At 36.6% G+C, this 26922-nt stretch overlaps 1 protein-coding gene across 7 annotated transcripts in view; it reads left to right on the forward strand.

Annotated features, from left to right (window-relative positions):
• The window catches only part of RABGAP1L (RAB GTPase activating protein 1 like), a 738861-nt gene that overhangs the window by 445193 nt on the left and 266746 nt on the right, over positions 1–26922 (forward strand). For all 7 annotated transcript variants that reach the window (XM_057507896.1, XM_057507900.1, XM_057507898.1 and 4 more), the window contains 2 exons: positions 10498–10623; positions 12777–12920. In XM_057507896.1, coding sequence (XP_057363879.1) covers positions 10498–10623; positions 12777–12920 — 270 coding nt within the window. The remainder of the gene's footprint in view (positions 1–10497; positions 10624–12776; positions 12921–26922) is intronic.

Below are 26922 nucleotides of genomic sequence, written 5' to 3' on the forward strand. Positions count from 1 at the left end.
GGAGGGGCGCTCGGCTCCCGCGGGGCCGGGGCTTGTATCTTATCCCCTTCGCGAGGCGCTGGGTTCTCTCAGGTGCGGATGTGGTCTGGATATTGTCCTGTGTCTTCTGGTCTTTATTCTAGGAAGGGTCGTCTTTGTTATATTTTCATAGATATATGTTGTTTTGGGAGGAGATTTCCGCTGCTCTACTCACGCCGCCATCTTCCGCCCCTCCAGTTAACTGTAATTTTTGTTTTTCCTTATTTTTGCCTCCATGGTTTAAGCAGGTAGAAGAAGATAGTCTAGCCTAAACAATTCATCAAATACACTATCTCAGGTTCTAGTTAGATATGTTATTAGGGTCCTAGTGACTAATTTTTTATCAGTTATATAAGCTATTTCTTCTTTTTGTTGCCAGACTTCCTTTGGCAGCTCCACATTAATCATCATCAGAACCTGCTTCTTTTTGGGACACTGTCTTATCCTCACTCCCGGTCATTTATATTTCATAGTCACTGCCTAAGAGGAAAGAAAGACCAAAAATGAAAGTGTTTTCAAAAACAAAATTTTAGAATTTTAGGTTTGCCCATGTCTAAATAGTTTTAAGGAACAATTAGCTTCTCCTGGTACTTGGAAATTTCCAGGTGTTTTGATAGTAGCTTTGTGACTTACAGTATTTTAAGCAGTAGAAGAATTAAGTACTCATTACAGTAGATGCTGTTTTATCTATTGATGAAATTAAGTTATTTATCATTTACAATTGGAGAAGATTAAACTTCATTGAGAAGAATATGTCTCTGAAAAACATTTTATAGCACCGATTTCTTGTAACCATTATAGTGTTCACTACCTTTGAAGTTAAATACACAATAATAATATCATTACAATATTAGTCTTTACTTAATTGGAAGTGTAGTAAGTAATGTCCTTTAATATATTTCTTTTATTCTAAAAATCATATAAAATATTTTCCATGATTTTTGAATCCAATTTCTTTTCTAACATATTCAAAAGTTTAAAATTTTTTTATTGAACATATTTTATTTTCTCCCACCACCCTTTTTTTTACACTAACTCAGAGGACCCCCCCTTTTAAAATTTTTGTTATTTTTATTTTTTTATTTTGTTGTCATTAATCTACAATTATATGAAGAACATTATGTTTACTAGGGTCCCTCCTTCACCAAGTCCCCCCACAAACCCCATTACAGTCACTGTCCATCAGTGTAGTAAGATGCTGTAGAATCACTACTTGTCTTCTTTGTGTTGCACAGCCCTCCCCGTGCCCCCCATTATACATGCTAATCATAATAACCCCTTTCTTTTTCCCCACTCTTATCCCTCCCTTCCCTCCCATTCTCCTCAGTCCCTTTCCCTTTGGTAACTTTTAGTCCATTCTTAAGTTCTGTGATTCTGCTGCTGTTTTGTTCCTTCAATCCTTCTTTGTTCCTATACCGCACATATGAGTGAAATCATTTGGTGTTTGTCTTTCTCCGCCTGGCTAATTTATACCCTCTCGCCCCATCCATGTTGTTGCAAATGGTAGTATTTGTTTTCTTATTATGGCTGAATTATATTCCATTGTGTATATGTACCACATCTTCTTTATCCATTCATCTACTGATGAACACTTAGGTTGCTTCCATTTCTTGGCTATTGTAAATTGTGGCTTTTGGATGTAGAGTTCTATAGATGTCTATTAGGTCATTCTGTTCTAGTGTGTTGTTCAGTGCCTCTGTGTCCTTACCTATTTTCTGTCCAGTGGATCTATCCTTTGGGGTGAGAGGTGTGTTGAAGTCTCCTAAAATGAATGCATTGCATTCTGTTTCCTCCTTTAGTTCTGTTAGTATTTGTTTCACATATGCTGGTGCTCCTGTGTTGGGGGCATATATATTTATAATGGTTATATCCTCTTGTTGGACTGACCCCTTTATCATTATGTAATGTTCTTCTTTATCTTTTGTTACTTTCTTTGTTTTGAGGTCTATTTTGTCTGATTCCACTGCAACACCTGCTTTTTTCTCCCTGTTGTTTGCATGAAATATCTTTTTCCATCCCTTGGCTTTTAGTCTGTGCATGTCTTTGGGTTTGAGGTGAGTCTCTTGTAAGCAGCATAGAGATGGGTCTTGCTTTTTTTATCCATTCTATTACTCTGTGCCTTTTGATTGGTGCATTCAGTCCATTTACATTTAGGGTGAATATTGAAAGATATGTACTTATTACCATTGCAGGCTTTAGATTCGTGGTTACCAAAGGTTCAAGGTTATCTTCTTTAGTATCTTACTGTCTAGGTTAACTCACTTATTGAGCTATTTTAAACACTGTCTGGTGATTCTTTATTTTTCTCCCTTCTTATTCCTCCTCCTCTGTTCTTTATATGTTGGTTGTTTTATTCTGTGCTCTTTTGTGTTTCCTTTAACTGCTTTTGTGGGTAGTTGATTTTATTTTTTGCCTTTAGTTAGTATTTGGTTGGTCTGCTTTCTTTTCTGTGATTTTGTTTTCTCTAGTGACATCTATTTAGTCTTAGGAGTGCTCCCATCTAGAGCAGTCATTCTAGAATACCCTGTAGAGGTGGTTTGTGGGAGGCCAATTACATCAACTTTTGCTTGTCTTGGAATTGTTTCATCCCTCCTTCATAGTTAAGTGATAATCGTGTTGGATACAGTATTCTTGGTTCAAGGCCCTTCTGTTTCATTGCATTAAATATATCATGCCATTCTCTTCTGGCCTGTAAGGTTTCTGTTGAGAAGTCTGAAAGCCTGATGGGTTTTCCTTTTTAGGTGACCTTTTTCCTCTCTCTAGCTGCCTTTAAAACTCTGTTGTTGTCCTTGATCTTTGTCATTTTAATTATTATGTGTCCTGGTGGTGTCCTCCTTGGGTCTCTTCTGTTGGGAGTTCTGTGTACTTCTGTGGTCTGATCAATTATTTCCTTCCCCAGTTTGGGGAAGTTTTCAGCAATTATTTGTTCAAATACACTTTCTATCCCTTTTTCTCTCTCTTTTTCTTCTAGTACCCCTCTGATATGGATATTGTTCCTTTTGGATTGGTCACACAGTTCTCTTAATATTGTTTCATTCCTGGATATCCTTTTATCTCTCTCTGCATCAGCTTCTATGCGTTCCTGTTCTCTGTTTTCTATTCCATCAGTGGCCTCTTGCATCTTATCCATTCTGCTTATAAATCCTTCTAGAGATTGTTTCATTTCTGTAATGTCCTTCCGGACATCATCCCTTAGCTCTTGCATATTTCTCTTCAGCTCCATCAGCATGGTTATGAGCTTTATTTTGAATTCTTTTTCAGGGAGATTGGTTAGGTCTGTCTCCTTCTCAGGGTCTGCCTCTGTGATCTTGGTCTGTATCAAATTCTTCTGTCTTTTCATGGCGATAGAGGTATTTGTGGGGAGCTGGCGCATGTGTTGGCTAAGAGAAAGTCTCTTCTTGCTGGTTTGTGGCCTTCCTCTCCTGAGAGAGCAGCAACCCCTAGCGGTTTTTGCTGGGTAGGTGCGTGTAGGCGGGGTTTTTAATTCTTGCCTGGCTGCTGTGGAGCTCTGTGGTTGCTGTGGGTGTGGCCACCCTCAGGCCACTTCTCCAATATGGCGGAGCCACGTTGGAGGGGGAACTGGTGGAAGGCTGCTTATTGCCTTGAGGGGTCTCCAAGCTGCGCTGCTGCCCAGGGGGTTTGAGCACCCGGAGTTCCCTGGGATTCCCAGCTGCTGGGCTAAGTGTCCTGGGATGCTTCTGTCCAGCTGTGTGGTCCCTGTCCCTTTAAGACTTTCAAAAAGCACTCACTTTTCTTTGTCCCTGGTGTGCTGGCTGCGGGGACCTGCTCACAGGTCTTACTGTCTTGTTTCCCTAGTATCCAGCCCCTCACACACACTGTGTGTCTCAGTGCGGATGGCTAGGGCTGAGTATTTAACAGTCCTGGGCTCCCTCTCCCTCCCCGCTCTGACTCCTCTCCTCCTGCCGGGAGCTGGGGTGAGGGGCACTTGGGTCCCGCCAGGCCACGGCTTGTATCTTACCCCCTTTATGATACGCTGGGTTCTCGCAGGTGTAGATGTAGTCTGGGTGTTGGCCTGTGTCTTCTGGTCTCTCTTTTAGGGATAGTTGTATTTGTTGTATTTTCAAAAATATATATAGTTTTGGGAGGAGATTTCCGCTGCTCTACTCACGCCGCCATCTTGGTTCTCTTTCCCCCCCTCTTTTTTTATTAAGATATCACTGATATACTCTCTTATGCTCAGGTTTCACATGAGCAACATTGTGGTTACTACATTCCCCCTATTATCATGTCCCCATCACATACCTCATTATAGTCACTGTCCATCAGCATAGTAAAGATGCTACAGAGTCACTACTTGTCTTCTCTGTCCTATACTTCCTTCCCCATGCACTCCCCTATATTATGTGTGGTAATCATAATGTCACTTAATCCCCTTACCCCTCCCTTCCCACCCATCCTCCCCAGTCCCTTTCCCTTTGGTAACTGTTAGTCCATTCTTGGGTTCTGTGTTTCTGCTGCTGTTTTGTTCTTTCAGTTTTTGCTTTGTTGTTATACTCCACAGATGAGTGAAATCATTTGGTACTTTTATTTCTCTGCCTGGCTTATTTTACTGGGCCTAATACCCTCTTGCTCCATCCATGTTGTTACAAATGGTAGGATTTGTTTTTTTCTTATGGCTTTATAATGTTCCATTATGTATATGTATCACATCTTCTTTATCCATTTATCTACTGATGGACAGCTAGGTTGCTTCCATATTTTAGCTATTGTAAATAGTGCTTCAATAAACATAGGGGTGCATTATGTATTTTTGAATCTGTTATCCTGTTTTCCTCGGGTAAATTCCTAGGAGTGGAATTCCTGGATCAAATGGTGAACATCTTTTTTAACTTTCAGAAAATCATGTTCCATTTTAAGGTCAAATTACTATATATATATATAAATATTTTCATATATGGAATCTTTTTAACTGCATAAAGTGTTATTTTTGGATAATCCAGAATATTTAAAACTATTGAATTTTTTTTCTTGATTTTTTAAAATTGACTTATAGATGATATACAGTATTATGTTGATTTTAAGCATATAATATAGTGACTTGACAGTTATATACATTATTAAATCCTTACCCCAACTAGTGTAGTTACTATCTGTCAACATAGAAAGGTGTTACAAAACTATGGACTATATTCTGTATACTGTATTTTATCCCCATGACTAATTTACATTATGATTGAAGTTAAAACTATTGAATTTTTTAAAAAACTGTGAGTAGGTACGACTCCCTTGGAAATGAGTTTGGCTTTATCTGATAAAGATATGCATACCTAGCAGTTTCACTCCTAGGTATATACCATAGTAAAATTTATGCACATGTACAGCAAAATCATGTTTTAGAATTATCCTAGGATTAATGTTTATAATAGTCAAACAACCCAACTATTCAGCAGCAAAATGAATGTTTCATACCATATAGATTTATGTGAATGAATCAGACAAACAAGGTTTAGTAAGAAAATGAAGTGTATTTGGTATCACTTGTTTTGATTTCATTTAGTATAAATATAAAGGTCAATAACAGACAAAACCACTCTTATTTTTAGGATGCTACATAGATGGAATAACAGAAACACCACCAATGGAGTGATTCTGTTAAATTCAGTATAGTGATTTCTCTGAGTAGAAACTGGGAGTCCTGATTTGGAAGGAACCTAAGGGATCTTCAGGGAGTACTGACAGTATTCTATTTCTTAACCTGACTGGTGGCTGCATGAATGCTTAAAGCTTTTTGTTTTTTCTTCAGTCATTTTTTTCATTGAAATGTATATTTAATTTTAAATATTTTTCTGTGAGTTGTATTTAAAAGTAAAATACAATTTAAATGTTATCCTTTAATGCACCCCTCAAAAAAGATGGGTTTAGGAGAAGACCTAAGCAATGGGCTTGGGAAATGAGAAGCAGAGCTTCCTCTCACTTTTCCTGAAAGTAAGTATTCCACAGAGATCAAGGTGACAAGGCAGAGGCTGCCTTGTGTCTTCACGTGTGCCTAAGTCAGAGGTGGTGTGCCATTGTATTAGCCAGGACTCTGCCACAGGTGACAAACCTTAGAGTAGCTTAAAAGAAAAGGGAAGTTTAATGGCTCGTATAACTGGGAAGTTCAGGGTAGAGGTAATTTTAATATGGTTGGATTCCAGAGCTCATATTTTGTCATCAGTTTCTCTGTATCTCTGTTCTGCTTAAATTTTCTCGCCTTAATTGTATGGGCAGGCCACAAAGTGGACAACATGGCTGCTGGCTGGCCTGGTTTCACATACTTTCAGTTTCACAACTTCATTAAAAGGTACCATCTTTTGCTTATAGCTCCTGCATTAGAAAAAAAAAGAAGTACCTGGAAGACTCTGACTGGCTTGCCCTGGAAACTGCCATCCCTGAATCAATTACTAAGGCTGTGAAGGGAGGGTAGTCTGACTGTCCTGGCCCAGGTCTTGAGTCCACCTCAGTACTGACAGTGAAGTTGATCAGCTCCTGAACAAGGGAATGGTTTTGATATCAGATGATGAGGAGAAAGGATGCTAGACAGATGCTTCACATCATCTTATACTGATGTCTGTACTAGGAGAGTTTTAGTGTATTTTTTAATAAGTCCTTCTATACTCCCAAATCCCGTTTCCTTTATAATCCAGGAGATTTTCCTGCTCTGGTTTCATCCTTGAGTCAGTGTTTCTAAGCCATTTCCCAGCATCTTCTCCCTGTGAGTAAATATACTCAAGACATTTTAGATTTAAAAAAACCTCCCATTTAATTTGTATCTTAGATTTCTCTGGCCTTTCCAAGCTGAATGCCTTCAAAGGATAATACAAAGCTCAACTATGAATTTGAATTGTAGTCTGATACCTTTCAAATGATATGACTTTTGGCAAGTTTCCTAAACTCTCTGAACTTCAGTTTTTTCATTTATAAAGTGGAAATAAAATCTTCTTCCTCCTAGGGTTTTTATGAATATTGGATACTTTATATTACGAGTGTAGAGTCTTATTTAGTACCTGGCTCAAAAGGAGTGCAGCCATGGGGTTGAACCTAGGCTTTACTCAATAGATTTGTAGTTATTGGCAAATTACTTAACTTCTCTAAACTTCACTAGTCTAATATTTAAAATGTTAAAATAATACCTACTTTATGAATTATCTGTGATGGTTAAAATAGGGTTCTGAATGAATTCATCTAATAGTGGTATCTGCTGCTCTTCCTTCTAAAATTAATAATTTGCCCAGCCAGTTTTCTTTTGGGCCCTGGTTCTATTAGCTTAAATTGATCACACAGCAAATTAACGTGTTGTACAATGTATTTTATGGCTTATAAATAGACATTCAAGTTAAATGTATTGTAGCATACATTTGATTTAAAAGATAAACATCTAGTTTTCCTTCTTATTTTTCACTGTGTAAACATAAAATGAAGATTCATGAGTTTATAATTTTCAAAATAGTCACTAGGGTCCACCTTTGTTGAAGAAAACTCAAAAAAAAAATCATCAGAATATTCATTGCCTCCATGGAAAAGGGTACACTGATTACAGGAAGATGTGAAATGCAGTCATGTAGAATAGGAAAATTCAGTTTGATTATTCTAAATATGGGGATTATTTAAAATTATCAACATATAATTTTACTTCAGAAAATATCTTGATGTATGTTACATCAGGTGAGTCTGGAAGACCAGTACTTAGAGTCCTTTGTCTTATAATTCACTGCAGTGAAGCTTGGAGACCGTCTCCATTCAGTTAGTACACACGGCAGATTATCAACTTTTGTTACCAAACAGTGATTGCATCATGCTTGATTCTCAGATTATGTGTTTGAGGCAGGTATTTAATTTTGTATTTCATAGAGCCATGGATGATAATTTGGTATCTTAACTTATAGGATTTTAATGTTTTATCTCCTTTCCCCAGTAAAACAACACTGATTCCATGACAAAACTTGTTCACCCCAAAGATGGATATTGAATATTAGAAATCTGCCATGTTCCAACATCTTAATATTTTATTTAAAAAATATATTGTTCGGTGTTTTATTTTTGTACTTCAGACCAATTGTGTATCAATGATAAATTGCATTAATTTAATGAAATATTAGTCATTGTAATAAGTCAAATATTTTAGTGCTTTTTAAAAAAATGTAGGCAGATGTTACCATACTACCTAGTGCAGGAGCATATTCTTGCAGTAAGGTGAGGTTTGATAATACAGCTAGGTATTGATTTGCATATCTTAATTGAATTTTTATGCTAATTGAGGTGCAAGCTTAATAGCCAATACAAAATAGAGATAATACAAAAGTTTCTTATATTTAGCCTTTGTAATAGTTTTAAAAGAAATCAAATGAATATAGTTCGATTTGGCTTCCCCTTATTTACACTTTCACACCAATTTCTTTCTTTTACATTTTGTTGGCTTTTCCCTTTATAGTTGCAGTGGATTGCTCTACTTGTTTGACATGCCTTCATTGGTAAAGGTGGATGTAGTCAGAGTTTTGCGGAGGTTATCTTAAATACTTAGCACTTGCTATTTATTTAAGTCTCTATGCTAAGAGCTTTGGGGGATGCAAAGTTAAAACAGGATCCAGAGGTTAGTAGGGGCATGCAAATTAACTATACTATGTGCTACAAAGAGCTTTGGGATTCAGAGAAAGCATCAGGTTAAAGGGAATAACAAAGATTTCATGTTCTAATTGTCATTCATGATCAATCTTTAAAGATAAATAAAATTTCAAAGGCACAGCTCTGCTACATAGTATACCCCCACCCATCCTGAGCTTGCCTGCTGTAACTCCGAGGGGAGCCTGGACCGTGTAGCCTGTCACTATTTAAATTATGAAGAGTGGGGAACTGGAAGGAAGGCATTCTTCTCAGTAATGCATAAGAAGTGCTGTCATTTATATGAAAAGTAGAACATTTCTGGTACTTCCTTTTGGAACATATATTCCTATAAGTAATTTTAACAGTAGAGAGGCCTTAGGATAGAAATTTACTTATGTAATTTTTTGATTGCATAGAAATTTTAACCATGCACTTATTTATTCTTTTTATTCTTTTGAGTACCTGTGTATAAAGCACTCTGGTAGTTGTTGATGTACATAGTCTCTGTGTTCAAGAAAGCAGAGAAGGGAATTTTGCATTTATTGGTCTCCTACAATGTGCATATGTTTCTTGAATGATAGAATTGCTAAAGGAGTAAAGGATATAGTGTACTTATTTCTTAATAACTGAATATAAGCTGAATATAAGTTGAATAGCCAGAGGCAATGCCAAGGCCCCAAACAACTCATAGATTAAAAAAAAAAAAAGAGCAAATATTTAGAGAATCAAAATGGTAACAGCTAAGTGTACTTACTTAACTTTAGGAGGTGTTTTTGAACTAATTTACATTATTTCAAGGTTTATAAGTAGAAAATAGAAGTGATTAATTTGTATAGGCACTTAAATGAACAGTTATATTTCCAAATGGGTAAGTAGAACTCTACTTGATTCAGTTATTCAGACAGGAAGTTAGTCTAATAAAAGTGTCAAATACCATAATCAACCAAGATCAGACTTTGAAAGAAGTGACATTTAAAGTAAATGTTTACATAATCGTTTCATCCTAGGACATTGAGTAAGGACAACTTTTTCTGTTTTCTTGGTGTAATTTCTGGTGTACTAGATATGTCCCTCACTAAAGTCTTTCAGCTTATTGTACCAAAATATAGAGATTTGTTTCTTTGATTTCAAACTTCATTCTCTGTTCAGATAAAAATATCTCTGGGAGAGTTATTAGACTTTGTTACATAAATCTTAATGATGGAAGCTCCTAAGATTCTTTCCTGAAAGCTGTTTTTTATAGAAAGAAAAATAACATCATGAAGACCTTGGGAGAACAGTATTGCACTATCAAAATTAAAAATGCATTTTTAGCCCTTTGACCCAGCAATCCCTCTTTGGGGAATATTATTGAGGAAAAAAAAAAGCCAGATGTGTAGCAGTGTATATAGAATGCTATCTTTTATGTAGCAAATGGGAAAATTAAAACAAGAAATGTAATCCTTTTATTTGCATAACAAAACCCTGGCAGGATACATGAAGAATTATTGAGTAATTATAAGGTTCTGAAAAAGAGGTGGGGGCAGGTGCAGGGATTAACGCACACAAAGGAAGAGAAGAGTGAGGCTTTGACTTTTATATACTCTAATATGGATTTGCTTTTTTAATGACATGACTGTATTACCTATTTTTAATATGGCTTAATGAATGAATAACAGGATGATTAAAATTAACAAAAGAGGGAAATTCATCTCAAGTGAGGAAGCTGGAAGCTTTGAACACAAGTTTACCAATGTTACTGCAGAAGACTGTCTCTTAAGAACTTCACTCACTAGAGATCTTCAACCACTAATGCAGAGGCCTAATAACATAAAGGCACTTTTCTGACATGCTGGGCAAAGGCCACTCAGTCATGTTCTATATGCATTTGTTTTCCTTTAGATGCCAGAGGAACAAGCATTCTGTGTTTTGGTGAAAATCATGTATGACTATGGTTTACGAGACCTCTACAAAAACAACTTTGAAGATCTTCATTGCAAATTCTATCAGTTGGAGAGACTAATGCAGGTAAATAAGAACTAGGAACCTCAATCACTCAGAGATTTGTTAAGTTACAGGAAAAAGTCTAATAAAATTGATGAACAGTAATGATTTATGAAGGTTTAATGAAATTGTACAGAAAATGTAAATGGATTTGGTTTCTGACCATTGTCTATGTTGGTCTTTATCATAAAATATTTATTTAATATTTATTTAAACATTTGGATATTTTTAAGAGTCTTCCATTTCAAGTATTCAACTATAGTATACTTTGAAGAGCTAATATAGTAAGTCAGTGAAGAATTGCTGAGTATTATTTGTAAAGAAATGAAGATATTTACAGAATAAAAATTGATATTCTTAAGAGCTTTCTCTATATTAATTAGCAACAGTACCATATTTAGGTTCACATGTGGAGAACACTTTGAAGAGACAGAAGGCTATTGGTTAGAGAAGAAAAAAACACTTAAAATATTGTAATGTAGGGACATATTTTTTAAAATTTCCCATATAATTTCCTGACTTCAGTGTTGTTACTGTTTCATAAAATGTATGTGTAAGTTTTTACACATATTCCTTAATATATATGTCAGATATTACATAATAAGGTTGTGAGCAAGGGCAAAATTATTGACTGAAAAAGGAATTATTGAGTAGCTTTGAAATTCCTCCTGAGGTTGGAAATCTTAAATTTATAATAGATCTATGCTGCATGTATATATGGCTTTCTCTCTATATGTAAGGTACTGAGAACCCAGGAAAAATGTGACCGAAATACATGAATATGTTGATTCCATATTGAGGAAAAGTAAAGTGCTTGGGGAGGAAGATTAATGGGATATGGCAGTAGAAGATACTGGTAAGAGCTCCGTGACATGACCTATCAGCAGATCCATAGATGTCTAAACAGGGAAGTGGAGTCACTAGGAGATTGAAAGACTTGAATGTGGGTGGAAAACAGAATTTGCAGTGAAACGGAGGGCAGCTTTACTGGGAGAAGGGAATGTAGGCGAGTAGCCAACTTTAAATATAAAGAAGAAATAAAGTGGGGGAACAATGCCAAATGAACTGTAAGCAGAGGACAAATGGGCATTAAGGGGAAATAAAGACTGTAAAAGAATCTGGTGACTATGGACATTAGAAGCAGTAGGCTCTTTTTTATAGATTTAATTCTTCCAAGCAAATATTTGGGATTGTTCACTTTTAGCCTTTCATTGACCTTTAATTTACAAAAGTTCATAGTTTCTTTAAGGTCAGTGTTCTTAAGACCTTCGAGAATCAAAAAATGTACCTAATGAATGAATATCAAGTTCGTGGTACTGTGAAGAAACCCAAACGTACTTTTCTGTTAGCATTTTTAGTGTGTTGACTGGATGGCCATTAGGACACTCCATTAAAGTACCTGATGGGCACATTTGGGTGTTTTTCAAGACCTGGGTTTTTGTTTTTGTGGTCTGTTTATGAAAATAAAACTTAAGTGAACTTTAAAAAATTTTTGCCTTTGTCTTTCAGTTTGGGAATAGCTATGCCAATGTTTTGTACTTGCCTTTCATGCTTTTGAAAAAAATTTACTTGTGTTACGGGTAAAAAGATAAAGCTTCACATCAAGGCAATTTTAGGAGACATCTAATTTCATATAATATACACTTGCACCATTTTTGTATTTTGCCATCCTTAATTTGTCAAAATTAGATTTTTAAAAGTTTCGTTATGTTTTGGGCTTTTCTAAGTACCCCCAAAATATGCTGAAGTGATATTATAGAACCCAGATGATGTTGATGTTAAATGGTCCCCAAGGAGAAGATACATTTCTTTTCTAGCTAGTTAGTAGTTGGACCCAAAATGGTGCTGCTGTGACTTGACCCTGGAGGGATGATGATGTTCATTAGACTGCAGGTATTCTGTCACGGCAAGCATTTCCCGAGAAACAAGAATAGTCAAGTGAGCAAGAGATGATCTTTGTCACTTGTTCAAAACAAGTCTGTCTTCATTTTCCTTGATTATCTGTCATATCCCCAGTTCTCATCTCCTGTCATCACTTTTATGTAGTTATGTAAAATCCAATAAATGCTGTCATAAATTGAGAGCAATCATAGAAAGCTTGTCATAAATTGCAGATGTGGCAGGAAATAAAGCTTCTCCAGTGTTCCTTCCCCTTAATTTTCCACTTTGACTTTTAGGAGCAGTTACCGGACCTGCACAACCATTTTTGTGATCTGAACCTGGAAGCTCATATGTATGCATCGCAGTGGTTTCTTACTCTTTTCACTGCCAAGTTCCCACTCTGCATGGTCTTCCACATCATTGACTTACTGCTTTGTGAGGTAGAGTGACTCCCTTCTCCCATATCTGAGCCAAAACAGAAAATAGTTTCTACTTAAGATGGTTACAATTTTCTTCATTTTCTTTTTTTCCTATGACATTAAGCCATAAAAACTGACCAGAAAGTTCTATTTGAATTTTTAGTAATGACTCTCTTACTTATAATTCTATTACTTGTGAGAAATGAAAATATTCAGACATATATAAATTGCTACAATGTAAAATGAGGTCATTAGAGTTCTGTAATTAAATTCATAATAAGACTATATCTGTAATAATGTATTACTAATATGAAGGACTTTTAAAGTTAAATGGATGAATTTAGAATCAGGTGTTTTTAATAGTAATGCAGTTATACTCTAAGACTGAATATAGATGAAATTTTTATAGTAATTAGATTATCAGTTTATAAGATATCTCTTTGTAAGTGGTGTTTGAGACTCCTGCCTGGTAACAGAGAAGTGATAACTGAAGCTTCTATATCATATAATTACATTTTTAGACAGTAGAATATTTCAAAACCAATTTACATAATTACTTAGTTATTTATATTTGTTTCTTTACTGTTTTTAGTTCCTTAGATAGCCACATTTATTTACTTTACTCTTTTAAAAAATAACTAGTATTTTATATATATATATATATATGTGCATCATAAACTGCCCATCAAAATGTATGGCAGTCTTAGCAGTGATAAGAAAGTTCCCAGATAACTTTTTAAATTGGAAATATGTATGTATATAAAAATTCAGTTGTTTTAAACAGCTGAGCAATCAAAAGTATAAACCTAATGTAATCAAGACAGTTTTGTAGTACTGTATTACTTTTTTTTATATGGTTTCCTATTTCATTTTTTTATTGAAATAAAGTTTTTATATAGTATTATATTGGTTTCAGATGTACAACATAGTGACTTGATATTTATATACAGTACTATATGCTGGCCAAGATAAGTGTAGTTACCCTATTACCATACCAAGATATGACAGTGTTATTGGTTATATTCTCTATGTTGTACTTATATTTCTAGGACTAACTTATTATATAGTTTGCAGTTTGTACCTCTTTTCCTGTTCATCTCTTTTACTCATCTTCCCACTCTCCTTCCTATAGTAACCATCAGTCTGTTGTCTGTATTTGTGGGCCTATTTCTTTTTTTGTTTATTTGTTTTGTTTTTTAGATTACACATATTAGTGAAATCATATACAGTATTTGTGTTTCTCTGCCTGGCTTATTTCACTTAGCATGACATCTTCTAGGTCTATCCATGTTGTCACAAATGGCAAGATTTCCTTCTTTTTATGGCTGAGTAATATTCCATTGTATATATGTACCACATCTTCTTTATTCATTTATTTGTTGATGGGCACGTGGGTTGCTTCCATATCTCGGCTATTGTAAATAATGCTGCAGTGAACATAGGTGTACAGGCATCTTTTTGAATTCATGATTTTGTTTTCTTTGGGTAAATTCCCAGAAGTGAAATTGCTGGGTTGTACGGTATTTCTATTTTTAGTTTTTTGAGGAACCTCTGTACTGCTTTCCACTGTGGCTGTACCCATTTATATTCTCACCAACAGTGTAGGAAGGTTCCCTTTTTCTCACATCCTCGCCAACACTTGTTGTTTCCCATCTTTGTATAGTAGCCATTCTCACTGGTGTGAGATGGTATCTCATTGTGGTTTTGATTTGCATTTCCCTAATGGTTTAGTGATGTTGAGCATCTTTCATGTGTTCATTGGCCAACTGTATATTTTCTTTCGAAAACTGCCTGTACAGGTCCTCTGCCCATTTTCTAATCAGATTATTTGGGTTTTTGGTTTTGAGTTGTATAAGTCCTTTATATATTTTGTATGTTAGCCCCTTTGTTAGATATATAATTTGCAAATATATTCTCCCATATGACAGGTTGCCTTTTTGTTTTGTTGAGGGTTTCATTTGCTGGGCAGAAGCTGTTTTGTTTGATGTAGTCCCACTTGTTTATTTTTGCTTTTGTTTCCCTTGCCTGGGGAGATGTTTCCAGAAAGATTCTCATGCTGATGTTCATGAGATTCTTGCCTATGTTTCCTTCTAAAAATTTTATGGTTTCATTTCTTTCATTTAGGTCTTTAATCCATTTAGAGTTGACTTTTGTGTGTGGTATAAGATAGTGATCTAGTTTAGTTCTTTTATATGTAACTGTTCAGTTTCCCATCACCATTTTATTGAAGAGACTGTCTTTTCCCCATTGTATATTCATGGCTCCTTTGTCATGTATTAATTGATGATATACGCATGGGTCTATTTCTGAACTCTATTCTGTTCCACTAATCTATGGGTCTATTCTTGTGCCTGTACCATATTGTTTTAATCACTGGAGCCTTGTGGTATAGCTTGAAGTGAGGGAGGTTTTCTTCTTTCTCAAGATTGCTTTGGCTATTTGGGGTTTTGTGGTTCTATATAAATTTTAGGATTATTTGCTATATTTCATCAAAAAATTCTGTTGGTATTTTGATAGGGATTGCATTGAATCTGTAAATTGCTTTTGGGCAAAACAGCCATTTGGACAATATTAATTCTTCCTATCCATGAGCATGGGATAGATTTCCATTTATTTGTGTCTTTAGTTTCTTTCATTGGTGTGCTACAGTTTTCAGAGTGCAGGTCTTTCACCTCCTTGGTTAGGTTTATTCCTAGGTATTTCATTCTTTTGATTCAATTGTAAATGGAATTATTTTCCTGATTTCTCTTTCTGCTTGTTCATTGTTAGAATATAGGAATGCAACAAATTTCTATGTATTAATTTTGTATCCTGAAACTTTGCTGAGTCCAGTTATGAATTCTAATATTTTTTTCGTGGAGTCTCTAGGGGTATCATGTCGTCTACATATAATGACAGTTTTCCAATTTGGATGACTTTTTCTTGTCTGATTACTGTGGCTAGGACTTCTAGTACTATATTGAATAAAAGTGGTGAGAGTGGGCATCCTTGTCTTATTCTTGATCTTAGAGGAAAAGCTTTCAGCTTTTTACCATTGACTATGATGTTAACTGTGGGTTTTTCATATATGGCCTTTATTATTATGGTGAGTTATGTTATCTCTGTACCCACTTTGTTGAGAGTTTTTATCATGAATGAATGTTGGAATTTGTCAGATGCTTTTCAGCATCTGTTGAGATGATCATATGGTTTTTATCCTTCCTTTTGTTAATGTGGTGTATCACATTGATTGATTTGCCGATATTCTACCATCCCTGCATCCCTGGAATAAATCCTACTTGGTAGTGGTGAATGATTTTTTTGATGTATTTTTGAATTTGATTTGCTAATATTTTTTTGAGGAGTTTTGTGTCTGTGTTCATCAGCGATTTTGGTCTGTAGTTTTCTTTTTTTTTGTAATCTTGGTGTGGTTTTGTTATTAGAGTAATACTGGCCTTGTAGAATGAGTTTGGAAATATTCTCTTCTCTTCTTTTTTTGGAATACTTTAAAAAGGATAGGTATTAACCCATCTTTAAATGTTTGGTGAAATTCAGCTGTGAAACCATCTGGTTCTCAACTTTTATTTGTTGGGACTCTTTTATTACCAGTTCAATTTCATTACTAGTTATTGATCTCTTTGGATTTGCTGTTTCTTCCTGAGTCAGTCTTGGAATATTGTATGTTTCTAGGAATTTATCCATTTCTTCTACATTGTACAATTTTTTGGCATATAATTTTTCATAGAATTCTCTTATAATTCTTGAAATTCCTGTGGTGTTGGTAATAACTTCCTTTTTTTTAATTAATTTTATTTTGGTATCATTAATCTACAATTACATGAAGGACATTATGTTTACTAGGCTCCCCCGTTCACCAAGTCTCCCCCACATCCCCATTCACAGTCACTGTCCGTCAACATAGTAAGATGCTGTAAAATCACTACTTGTCTTCTCTGTGTTGCACAGCCCTCCCTGTGCCCCCCCCACACTATACATGCTAATCGTAATGCCCCATTTCTTTTATTTCCCGCCCTTATCCCTCCCTTCACACCCGTCCTCCCCAGTCCCTTTCCCTTTGATAACTATTAGTCCATTCCTGGGTTCTGTGCTGCTGCTGCTGTTTTGTTCCTTCAGTTTTCTTTTGTTCTTATACTCCACATATGAGTGAAATCATTTGGTACTTGTCTTTCTCCGCCTGGCTTATTTCACTGAGCATAATACCCTCTAGCTCCATCCATGTTGTTGCGAATGGCAGGATTTGTTTTTTTCTTATGGCTGAGTAATATTCCATTGTGTATATGTACCACATCTTCTTTATCCATTCATCTACTGATGGACACTTAGGTTGCTTCCATATCTTGGCTATTGTAAATAGTGCAGCGATAAACATAGGGGTGCATCTGTCTTTTTCAAACTGGAGTGCTGCATTCTTGGGGTAAATTCCTAGAAGTGGAATTCCTGGGTCAAATGGTATTTCTATTTTGAGCATTTTGAGGAACCTCCATACTGCTTTACACAATGGTTGAACTACATTCTCACCAGCAGTGTAGGAGGGTTCCCCTTTCTCCACAACCTTGCCAACATTTGTTGTTGTTTGTCTTTTGGATGGTAGCCATCCTTACTGGTGTGAGGTGATATCTCATTGTGGTTTTAATTTGCATTTCTCTGATGACAAGCAATGTGGAGCATCTTTTCATGTGTCTGTTGGCCATCTGAATTTCTTCTTTAGAGAACTGTCTATTCAGCTCCTCTGCCCTTTTTTTTTTTTTTGTAGATAATTATTTATAATTGAAGGGTAGTTGACACACAGTATTACATTACATTAGTTTCAGGTGTACAACACAGTGATTCAACATTTATATACATGATAATTCTAGGTACCAGCTATCACCATACCAAGTTGTTACCATATTTTGACTATATTCCTTATGCTATACATTACATCCCGAATACTTATTTATTTTACAATTGGAAGTGTGTACTTTTTTTTTTTTTTTTTTTGTGAGGGCATCTCTCATATTTATTGATCAAATGGTTGTTAACAACAATAAAATTCTGTATAGGGGAGTCGATGCTCAATGCACAATCATTAATCCACCCCAAGCTTAATTTTTGTCAGTCTCCAACCTTCTGAAGCATAACGAACAAGTTCTTACATGGAGAACAAATTCTTACATATTGAATAAGTTACATGGTGAGCAGTACAAGGGCAGTCATCACAGAAACTTTTGGTTTTGCTCATGCATTATGAACTATAAACAGTTAGTTCAAATATGAATACTCATTTGATTTCTATACTTGATTTATATGTGGATACCACATTTCTCTCTGTATTATTATTATTTTTAATAAAATGCTGAAGTGGTAGGTAGATACAAGATAAAGGTAGAAAACATAGTTTAGTGTTGTAAGAGAGCAAATGTAGATGATCAGGTGTGTGCCTTTAGACTATGTGTTAATCCAAGCTAGACAAGGGCAATAAAACATCCACGTATGCAGAAGATTTCTCTCAGAACAGAGGGGGGTGAGGTTCTAAGCCTCACCTCTGTTGATCCCCAATTTCTCACCTGATGACCCCCCTGCGACTGTGCCTGTCTTAGGTTGTTCCTCCCTTGAGGAATCTTACCCGTCTCTGGCTAGCCAGTCATCTTCCGGGGCCATACAGGGAAATGTAAAGTTGGTAAGTGAGAGAGAAGCCTTATTGTTTGAAAAGGTTAGCTTTTTACTTCTTTGCATATTTATGCCCTGTGGCTTCTATGCCCAGCATTTGTCTTGAGGTGTCTTTACCACTTGGAAGAATTATGATACTCGGTAAATTTGATATGAGGCACGAATTCTATTTAAGGGTTGTAATTAGGAAGGAAGAAGAAAAGCTATAGAAGTAGCAGGCGGAAGAAAACAAGGGAAGATTGATTATTTCTTTGACATATCTTCTTGTAGAGTAACTTCAGCATGTATAGGTTTTAAACTACTACTTAAATTGCGCACACACATTAACATAATAGGAGTACAGTTACATAACCAAAGCATACCTGTAATTACCAGCCATCTCCAGTGAAACCAAGAAAACCAGTTAGGCACCTTAGGCATTTGTGAAAACTTATCTATGATATGGTGGATATTGTCCAACTGAACTTGAACAGTCTGAGAGAAATCAGACAAATTACAACAACCCATTCCTGGGGACTGTTCACATCCCATATGTTCTTTTAACAGTAAATAGTCTGTAGTTGTAAGATTTTGGAGCGCTACAATTTGCACTTCTCCAAATTCTTGGTTGAGTTCCAACAGTATAGATCCAGTGAAATTTGTTGTTTTACTGTATGCACAGGCCAGCTTAGATATCTCCTTCTTCATTCCCATGGCAAGTCCAGGAACTGGTGGGATGAGTGCATCTACAGCTGTAGCAGTGCGTGGATCTTTGTTGGGGTTTTTAGATGATCATCTTCTGGCATGAGTCTTCCAGAGAGTGCTGATGTTGGAAGTTCTTTTTCATATCGTATCTTAGTTCATTTTCCGGGTAGCCCAATTAGGCTTTGATCCTCTGTATAAACACAAACAGACCCTTTGCCTACACTTTTACATGCTCTTTATACCCTTGTGTAGAACTCATTGGAGGTCTCCACACAGGAACTGCCTTTTTTTCTTTTTTTTGGTGTCATTAATCTACACTTACGTGACGAATATTATGTTTACTAGGCTCTCCCCTATACCAGGTCCCCTCTATAAACATCTTTACAGTCACTGTCCATCAGCATAGCAAATGTTGTAAAATCACTACTTGCCTTCTCTGTGTTGTACAGCCTTCCCCTTTCTCCCACCCCCCCATGCATGCTAATCTTAATACCCCCCTTCTTCTCCCCCCCTTATCCCTCCCTACCCACCCATCCTCCCCAGTCCCTTTCCCTTTGGTACCTGTTAGTCCATTCTTGAGTTCTATGATTCTGCTGCTGTTTTGTTCCTTCAGTTTTTCCTTTGTTCTTATATTCCACAGATAAGTGAAATCATTTGGTATTTCTGTTTCTCCGCTTGGCTTGTTTCACTGAGCATAATACCCTCCAGCTCGATCCATGTTGCTGCAAATGGTAGGATTTGCCCTTTTCTTATGGCTGAGTAGTATTCCATTGTGTATATGTACCACATCTTCTTTATCCATTCATCTACTGATGGACATTTAGGTTGCTTCCAATTCTTGGCTATTGTAAATAGTGCTGCGATAAACATAGGGGTGCATTGGTCTTTCTCATACTTGATTGCTGCATTCTTAGGGTAAATTCCTAGGAGTGCAATTCCTGGGACAAATGGTAAGTCTATTTTGAGCATTTTGATGTACCTCCATACTGCTTTCCACAATGGTTGAACTAATTTACATTCCCACCAGCAGTGTAGGAGGGTTCCCCTTTCTCCACAGCCTCACCAACATTTGTTGTTGTTTGTCTTTTGGATGGCAGCCATCCTTACTGGTGTGAGGTGATACCTCATTGTAGTTTTAATTTGCATTTGTCTGATAATTAGCGATGTGGAGCATCTTTTCATGGGTCTGTTGGCCATCTGTATTTCTTTTTTGGACAACTGTCTGTTCAGTTCCTCTGCCCATTTTTTAATTGGGTTATTTGCTTTTTGTTTGTTGAGGTGTGTGAGCTCTTTATATATTTTGGATGTAAACCCTTTATTGGATCTGTCATTTTCAAATACATTCTCCCATACTGTAGGGATCCTTTTTGTTCTATTGATGGTGTCCTTTTCTGTACAGAAGCTTTTCAGCTTGATATAGTCCCATTTGTTCATTTTTGTGTTTGTTTCCCTTGCCTGGGGAGATATGTTCAAGAAGAGGTCACTCATGTTTATGTCTAGGAGATTTTTGCCTATGTTTTTTTCCAAGAGTTTTTGGTTTCATGACTTATGTTCAAGTCTTTGATCCATTTCGAATTTACTTTTGTGTATGGGGTTAGACAGTGATCCAGTTTCATTCTCTTACATGTAGCTGTCCAGTTTTGCCAGCACCATCTGTTGAAGAGACTGTCATTTCGCCATTGTATGTCCATGGCTCCTTTATCAAATATTAATTGACCATATATGTCTGGGTTAATGTCTGGAGTCTCTATTCTGTTCCATTGGTCTGTGGCTCTGTTCTTGTGCCAGTACCAAATTGTCTTGATTACTGTCGCTTTGTAGTAGAGCTTGAAGTTGGGGAGTAAAATCCCCCCCACTTTATTCTTCCTTCTCAGGATTGCTTTAGCTATTTGGGGTCTTTGGTGTTTCCATATGAATTTTGAACTATTGTTCCAGTTCATTGAAGAATGCTGTTGGTAGTTTGATAGGGATTGCATTGAATCTGTATATTGCTTTGGGTAGGATGGACATTTTGATGATATTAATTCTTCCTAGCCACGAGCATGGGATGAGTTTCCATTTGTTAGTGACCTCTTTATTTTCTTTTAAGAGTGTCTTACAGTTTTCAGGGTACAGGTCTTTCACTTCCGTGGTTAGGTTTATTCCTAGGTATTTTATTCTTTTTGATGCAATTGTGAATGGAATTGTCTTCCTGATTTCTCTTTCTATTAGTTTATTGTTAGTGTATAGGAAAGCCACAGATTTCTGTGTGTTAATTCTGTATCCTGCCACTTTGCTGAGTTCCGATATTAGCTCTAGTAGTTTTGGAGTGGAGTCTTTAGGGTTTTTTATGTACAATATCATGTCATCTGCAAATAGTTACAGTTTAACTTCTTTACCAATCTGGATTCCTTGTATTTCTTTGTTTTGTCTAATTGCCGTGGCTAGGACCTCCAGTACTATATTGAATAACAGTGGGGATAGTGGGCATCCCTGTCTTGTTCCTAATCGCAGAGGAAAAGCTTTCAGCTTCTCGCTGTTCAGTATGATTTTGGCTGTGGGTTTATCATATATGGCCTTTATTATGTTGAGGTACTTGACCTCTATACCCATTTTGTTGAGAGTTTTTATCATGAATGGATGTTGAATTTTATCCAATGCTTTATCAGCATCTATGGAGATGATCATGTGGTTTTTGTCTTTCTTTTTGTTGATGTGGTGGATGATGTTGATGGATTTTCGAATGTTGTACCATCCTTGCATCCCTGGAATGAATCCCACTTGGTCATGGTGTATGATCCTTTTGATGTATTTTTGAATTCGGTTTGCTAATATTTTGTTGAGTATTTTTGCATCTATGTTCATCAGTGATATTGGTCTGTAGTTTTCTTTTTTGGTGGGGTCTTTGCCTTGTTTTGGTATTAGGGTGATGTTGGCTTCATAGAATGAGTTTGGGAGTACTCCCTCCTCTTCTATTTTTTGGTAAACTTTAAGGAGAATGGGTATTCTGCCTTCTCTGTATGTCTGATAAAATTCTGAGGTAAATCCATCTGGCCCAGGGGCTTTGTTCTTTGATAGTTTTTTGATTACCGCTTCAAATTTGTTGCTGGTAGTTAGTCTGTTTAGATTTTCTGTTTCTTTCTGGGTCAGTCTTGGAAGGTTGTATTTTTCTAGGAAGTTGTCCATTTCTCCTAGGTTTCCCAGCTTGTTAGCATATAGGTTTTCATAGTACTCTCTAATAATTCTTTGTATTTCTGTGGGGTCCGTCATGAATTTTCCTTTCTTGTTTCTGATTCTGTTGATTTGTGTTGACTCTCTTTTCCTCTTAATAAGTCTGGCTAGAGGCTTATCTATTTTGTTTATTTTCTCGAAGAACCAGCTCTTGGTTTCATTGATTTTTGCTATTGTTTTATTCTTCTCAATTTTATTTATTTCTTCTCTGATCTTTATTGTGTCCCTCCTTCTGCTGACCTTAGGCCTCATTTGTTCTTCTTTTCCAATTTCGATAATTGTGATATTAGACCATTCATTTGGGATTGTTATTCCTTCTTTAAATATGCCTGGATTGCTATATACTTTCCTCTTAAGACTGCTTTTGCTGATTCCCACAGTAGTTGGGGCTTTGTGTTGTTGTTGTCGTTTGTTTCCATATATTGCTGGATCTCCATTTTGATTTGATCATTGATCCATTGATTATTTAGGAGCGTGTTGTTAAGCCTCCATGTGTTTGTGAGCCTTTTTGCTTTCTTTGTACAATTTATTTCTAGTTTTATGCCTTTATGGTCTGAAAAGTTGGATGGTAGGATTTCAGTCTTTTGGAATTTACTGAGGCTCTTTTTGTGGCCTAGTATGTGGTCTATTCTGGAGAAGTTCCATGTGCTCTTGAGAAGAATGTGTATCCTGTTGCTTTTGGGTGTAAAGTTCTGTAGATGTCTATTAGGTCCATCTGTTCTAGTGTGTTGTTCAGTGCCTCTGTGTCCTTACTTATTTTCTGTCTGGTGGATCTGTCCTTTGGAGTGAGTGGTGTGTTGAAGTCTCCCAGATTGAATGCATTGCATTCTATTTCCTCCTTTAATTCTGTTAGTATTTGTTTCACATATGTTGGTGCTCTTGTATTGGGTGCATATATATTTATAATGGTTATGTCCTCTTGTTGGACGGAGCCCTTTATCATTATGTAATATCCTTCTTTATCTTTTGTTACTTTCTTTATTTTGAAGTCTATCTTGTCTGATACTAGTATTGCAACACCTGCTTTCTGCTCTTTGTTGTTTGCATGAAATATCTTCTTCCATCCCTTGACTTTAAGTCTGTGCATGTCTTTGGGTTTGAGGTGAGTCTCTTGTAAGCAGCATGTGGATGAGTCTTGCTTTTTTATCCATTCTATTACTATGTGTCTTTTGATTGGTGCATTCAGTCCATTTACATTTAGGGTGATTATTGAAAGGTATGTACTTATTGCCATTGCAGCCTTTAAGTTTCTAGTTAACAAAGGTTCAATGTTAGCTTCTTTACTATCTTACTGTCTAACTTAACTCTCTTATTGAGCTATTATAAACATGGTCTGATGATTCTTTATTTCTCTCCCTTCTTATTCCTTCTCCTCCCTTCTTCATATGTTGGGTGTTTTGTTCTGTGCTCTTTTTAGGAGTGCTCCCATCTAGAGCAGTCCCTGTAAGATGTCCTTTAGAGGTGGTTTGTTGGAGGCAAATTCCCTCAACTTTTGCTTGTCTGGGAATTGTTTTATCCGTCCTTCATATTTATATGATAATCGTGCTGGATACAGTATTTTTGGTTCGAGGCCTTTCTGTTTCATTGCATTAAGTATATTGTGCCATTCTCTTCTGGCCTTTAGGATTTCTGTTGAGAAGTCTGATGATAGCCTGATGGGTTTTCCTTTGTAGGTGACCTTTTTTTTCTCTCTGGCTGCCTTTAATACTTTGTCCTTGTCTTTGATCTTTGCCATTTTAATTATTATGTGCCTTGTTGTTGCCCTCCTTGGATCCCTTGTCATGGGAGTTCTGTGTACCTCTGTGGTCTGAGAGGCCATTTCTTCCCCTAGTTTGGGGAAGTTTTCAGCAATTATTTCTTCAAAGACACTTGTTACCCCTTTTTCTCTCTTCTCCTTCTGGTAACCCTACAATGCAGGTATTGTTCCATTTCTATTGGTCACACAGTTCTCTTAAAATTCTTTCATTCCTGGAGATCCTTTTATTTCTCTCTGCATCAGCTTCTCTGCGTTCCTGTTCTGTGTTTTCTTGTCCATTAATGGTCTCTTGCATCTCATCCATTCTGTTTTGAAGTCCTTCCCGAGCTTGTTTTATTTCTGCATTCTCCCTACTTAGTTCTTGCATATTTCTCTGCAAGTCCATCAGCATGATTATGACTTTTGTTTTGAATTCTTTTTCAGGAAGACTGGTTAAATCTATCTCCCCAGGTTCCTTCTCAGGGGAAGATGTAGAAGATGTGGAAGCTGTCTGGGTTAGTCTTATCTGGGTCAAATTTTTTTGCCTTTTCATGTTGATAGGTGCAGTGGTGTGCTATTGACTGGTCTGTCAGCTGGGAGAGTCAAGCCTCTTTCCACTTGGCTCCTGGCCTTTCTTTACTGGGACAACTGCGACCCCTAGTGGCTTGTGTTGGGCAATTTCATGTAGACTGGGTCTCTGTATCTTACCCACCGGTATGGAGGAAGCTCCCTTGCTGTGGGCATGGCCAGCCTCCAGCTGATGCTCTTTCATGGCAGGGCCCCGGAGGGGTAATGTACGGGGGGCTGTTTGGCTGTTTACCTCCGTGAGGGGTCTCAGAGCTGTTGCCCAGGGGGTTAGTGTACCCGGAGTTCCCTGGAATTTCCAGCTGCTGGACTGTGACCCGGGATGCTTCCGTCCAGCTGTGGGGTCCCTGTCCCTTAAAGACTTTCAAAAAGCACTCACTTTTCTTTGTCACAGGGGCGCTGGCTTCGGGACCCACTCGCAGGTCTTACTGTCCTGCTTCCCTAGTTTCCAGCACCCCACGCATGCACTGTGTCTGCGCTCTGGTGCGGATCGGTGGGGCTGGGTGTTCAGCAGTCCTGGGCTCCCTCTCCCTCCCGCTCCAACTCCTCTCCTCTCACCAGGAGCTGGGGTGAGGGGCCTCGGGTCCCGCCGGGCTGTGGCTTGTATCTTACCCCTTTCACCAGGTGCTGGGTTCTCGCAGGTGTGGATGTAGTCTGGCTATTGTCCTGTGTCTTTTGGTCTCTCTTTTAGGATTAGTTGTATTTGTTGTATTTTCAAAAATATATATGTTTTTGAGAGGAGATTCCCACTGTCCTACTCACGCCGCCATCTTGGCTCTGCCCCGGTAATAACTTCCTTTTCATTAAAGTTTTCTCTTTCTTAAAAGTCTTACCATTTTAGTCATCCTAGGAACTAAACATTTAATTATAAAAATAAGATTTAAAATGTCAAATATATAAGATGTATAAAACATAACTATTATTTCTCAACCTAGTACAGCAGTAACCACCATTTTATACACAAGCACAGTTGGATTTTGCTCTTCAAAAGTTCTGATTGGCAGTTGCTTAATACTCGAAGGTTGCACAGCATTTTGTAAAGCCATAAGATTTCCAAACATTTGTAACATATTTTGACAAAGAATGGCTGAGTGACTTGCTGAGAGTCACAGAATAAGTTCCCCAATTCTGAATTTATAATAGCTAGAGAAGTTGATTGGTAAAATATTAATTTTCCTTTTTTGTTTTACTTAAAAATTAGTTTCCAAAATGCCTATCTAAATTTAACCTAAATGAAGAATGTGGTATTAGGAGCTTAAAACCTTACTCAATGTCAAAGTGGTATAATCATATTATACACAAAGCAAATTTATGCATCAGTACTAAAACCCTACTTTGCCTGATTGTCCAAGTCGGTGTGGTGAACACACCTCTTATTTAGTGTAATACTCTTTGTTAGTAAAAACCAAATTCATATCTTTGAGTTCTGTAATCTTAAAACAAGGTAGAATTATATTAAAGGTTACTTTTGATAAATAAACATTCATAGATTATTGCATACTGGGCTGAAGTTAGTATTTATTGATGCTTATAAAAATAGGAAAGTGAAGGTATAACATCTTGAATTTTACCTTTATATACAGTAAGAGCTTGCAAATACTTAATCTTTCTTCATTATTTATTTATTTTTTTCTGGAAGAGATTATCTAATTTCACAGTAGATTAGTTCTATAGTATTCATTATAGAAAAGAAAATGACATTAAAAAGGTTTATCATACCAGTTAAATTGTATTTCTCAGTCACTTTAGGTAGAGTAGTAACACTATCTTTTAGTTCACTGGAATGGTGACTTTCTAAATTGTCTCTAACTGAATGGTGCCATACGTGACATTAGAGCACATATATCCATGTGTCTTCTGAACCCCCATTCACAGTTTCATAGGACATGTTATTCTGAAGATACTTGAAGTTCTAATGCCAGTCGCTAAGAAAATTAGCAACACATATGATAGAGAAAAGTAAATTTATAAACCTTCACAACACTTGCCAACTGTGATTTATAATCACAATGTTTGAAAGATCTTAATGCTCCTTAAAATTAATAAGAACATCATAAATGTTGCTCTCCCTTCCATTAAGCCTGTACTCTGTAGCTGTTTAAGGAAGTTGCACAGCTTTCCAAAACTAGAGTAGGTTGAATCACAGCATTATGGTAACCG

The sequence above is a fragment of the Manis pentadactyla genome, chromosome 9, assembly GCF_030020395.1.
Source record: "Manis pentadactyla isolate mManPen7 chromosome 9, mManPen7.hap1, whole genome shotgun sequence".
NCBI classification, from domain to species: Eukaryota; Metazoa; Chordata; class Mammalia; order Pholidota; family Manidae; genus Manis; species Manis pentadactyla.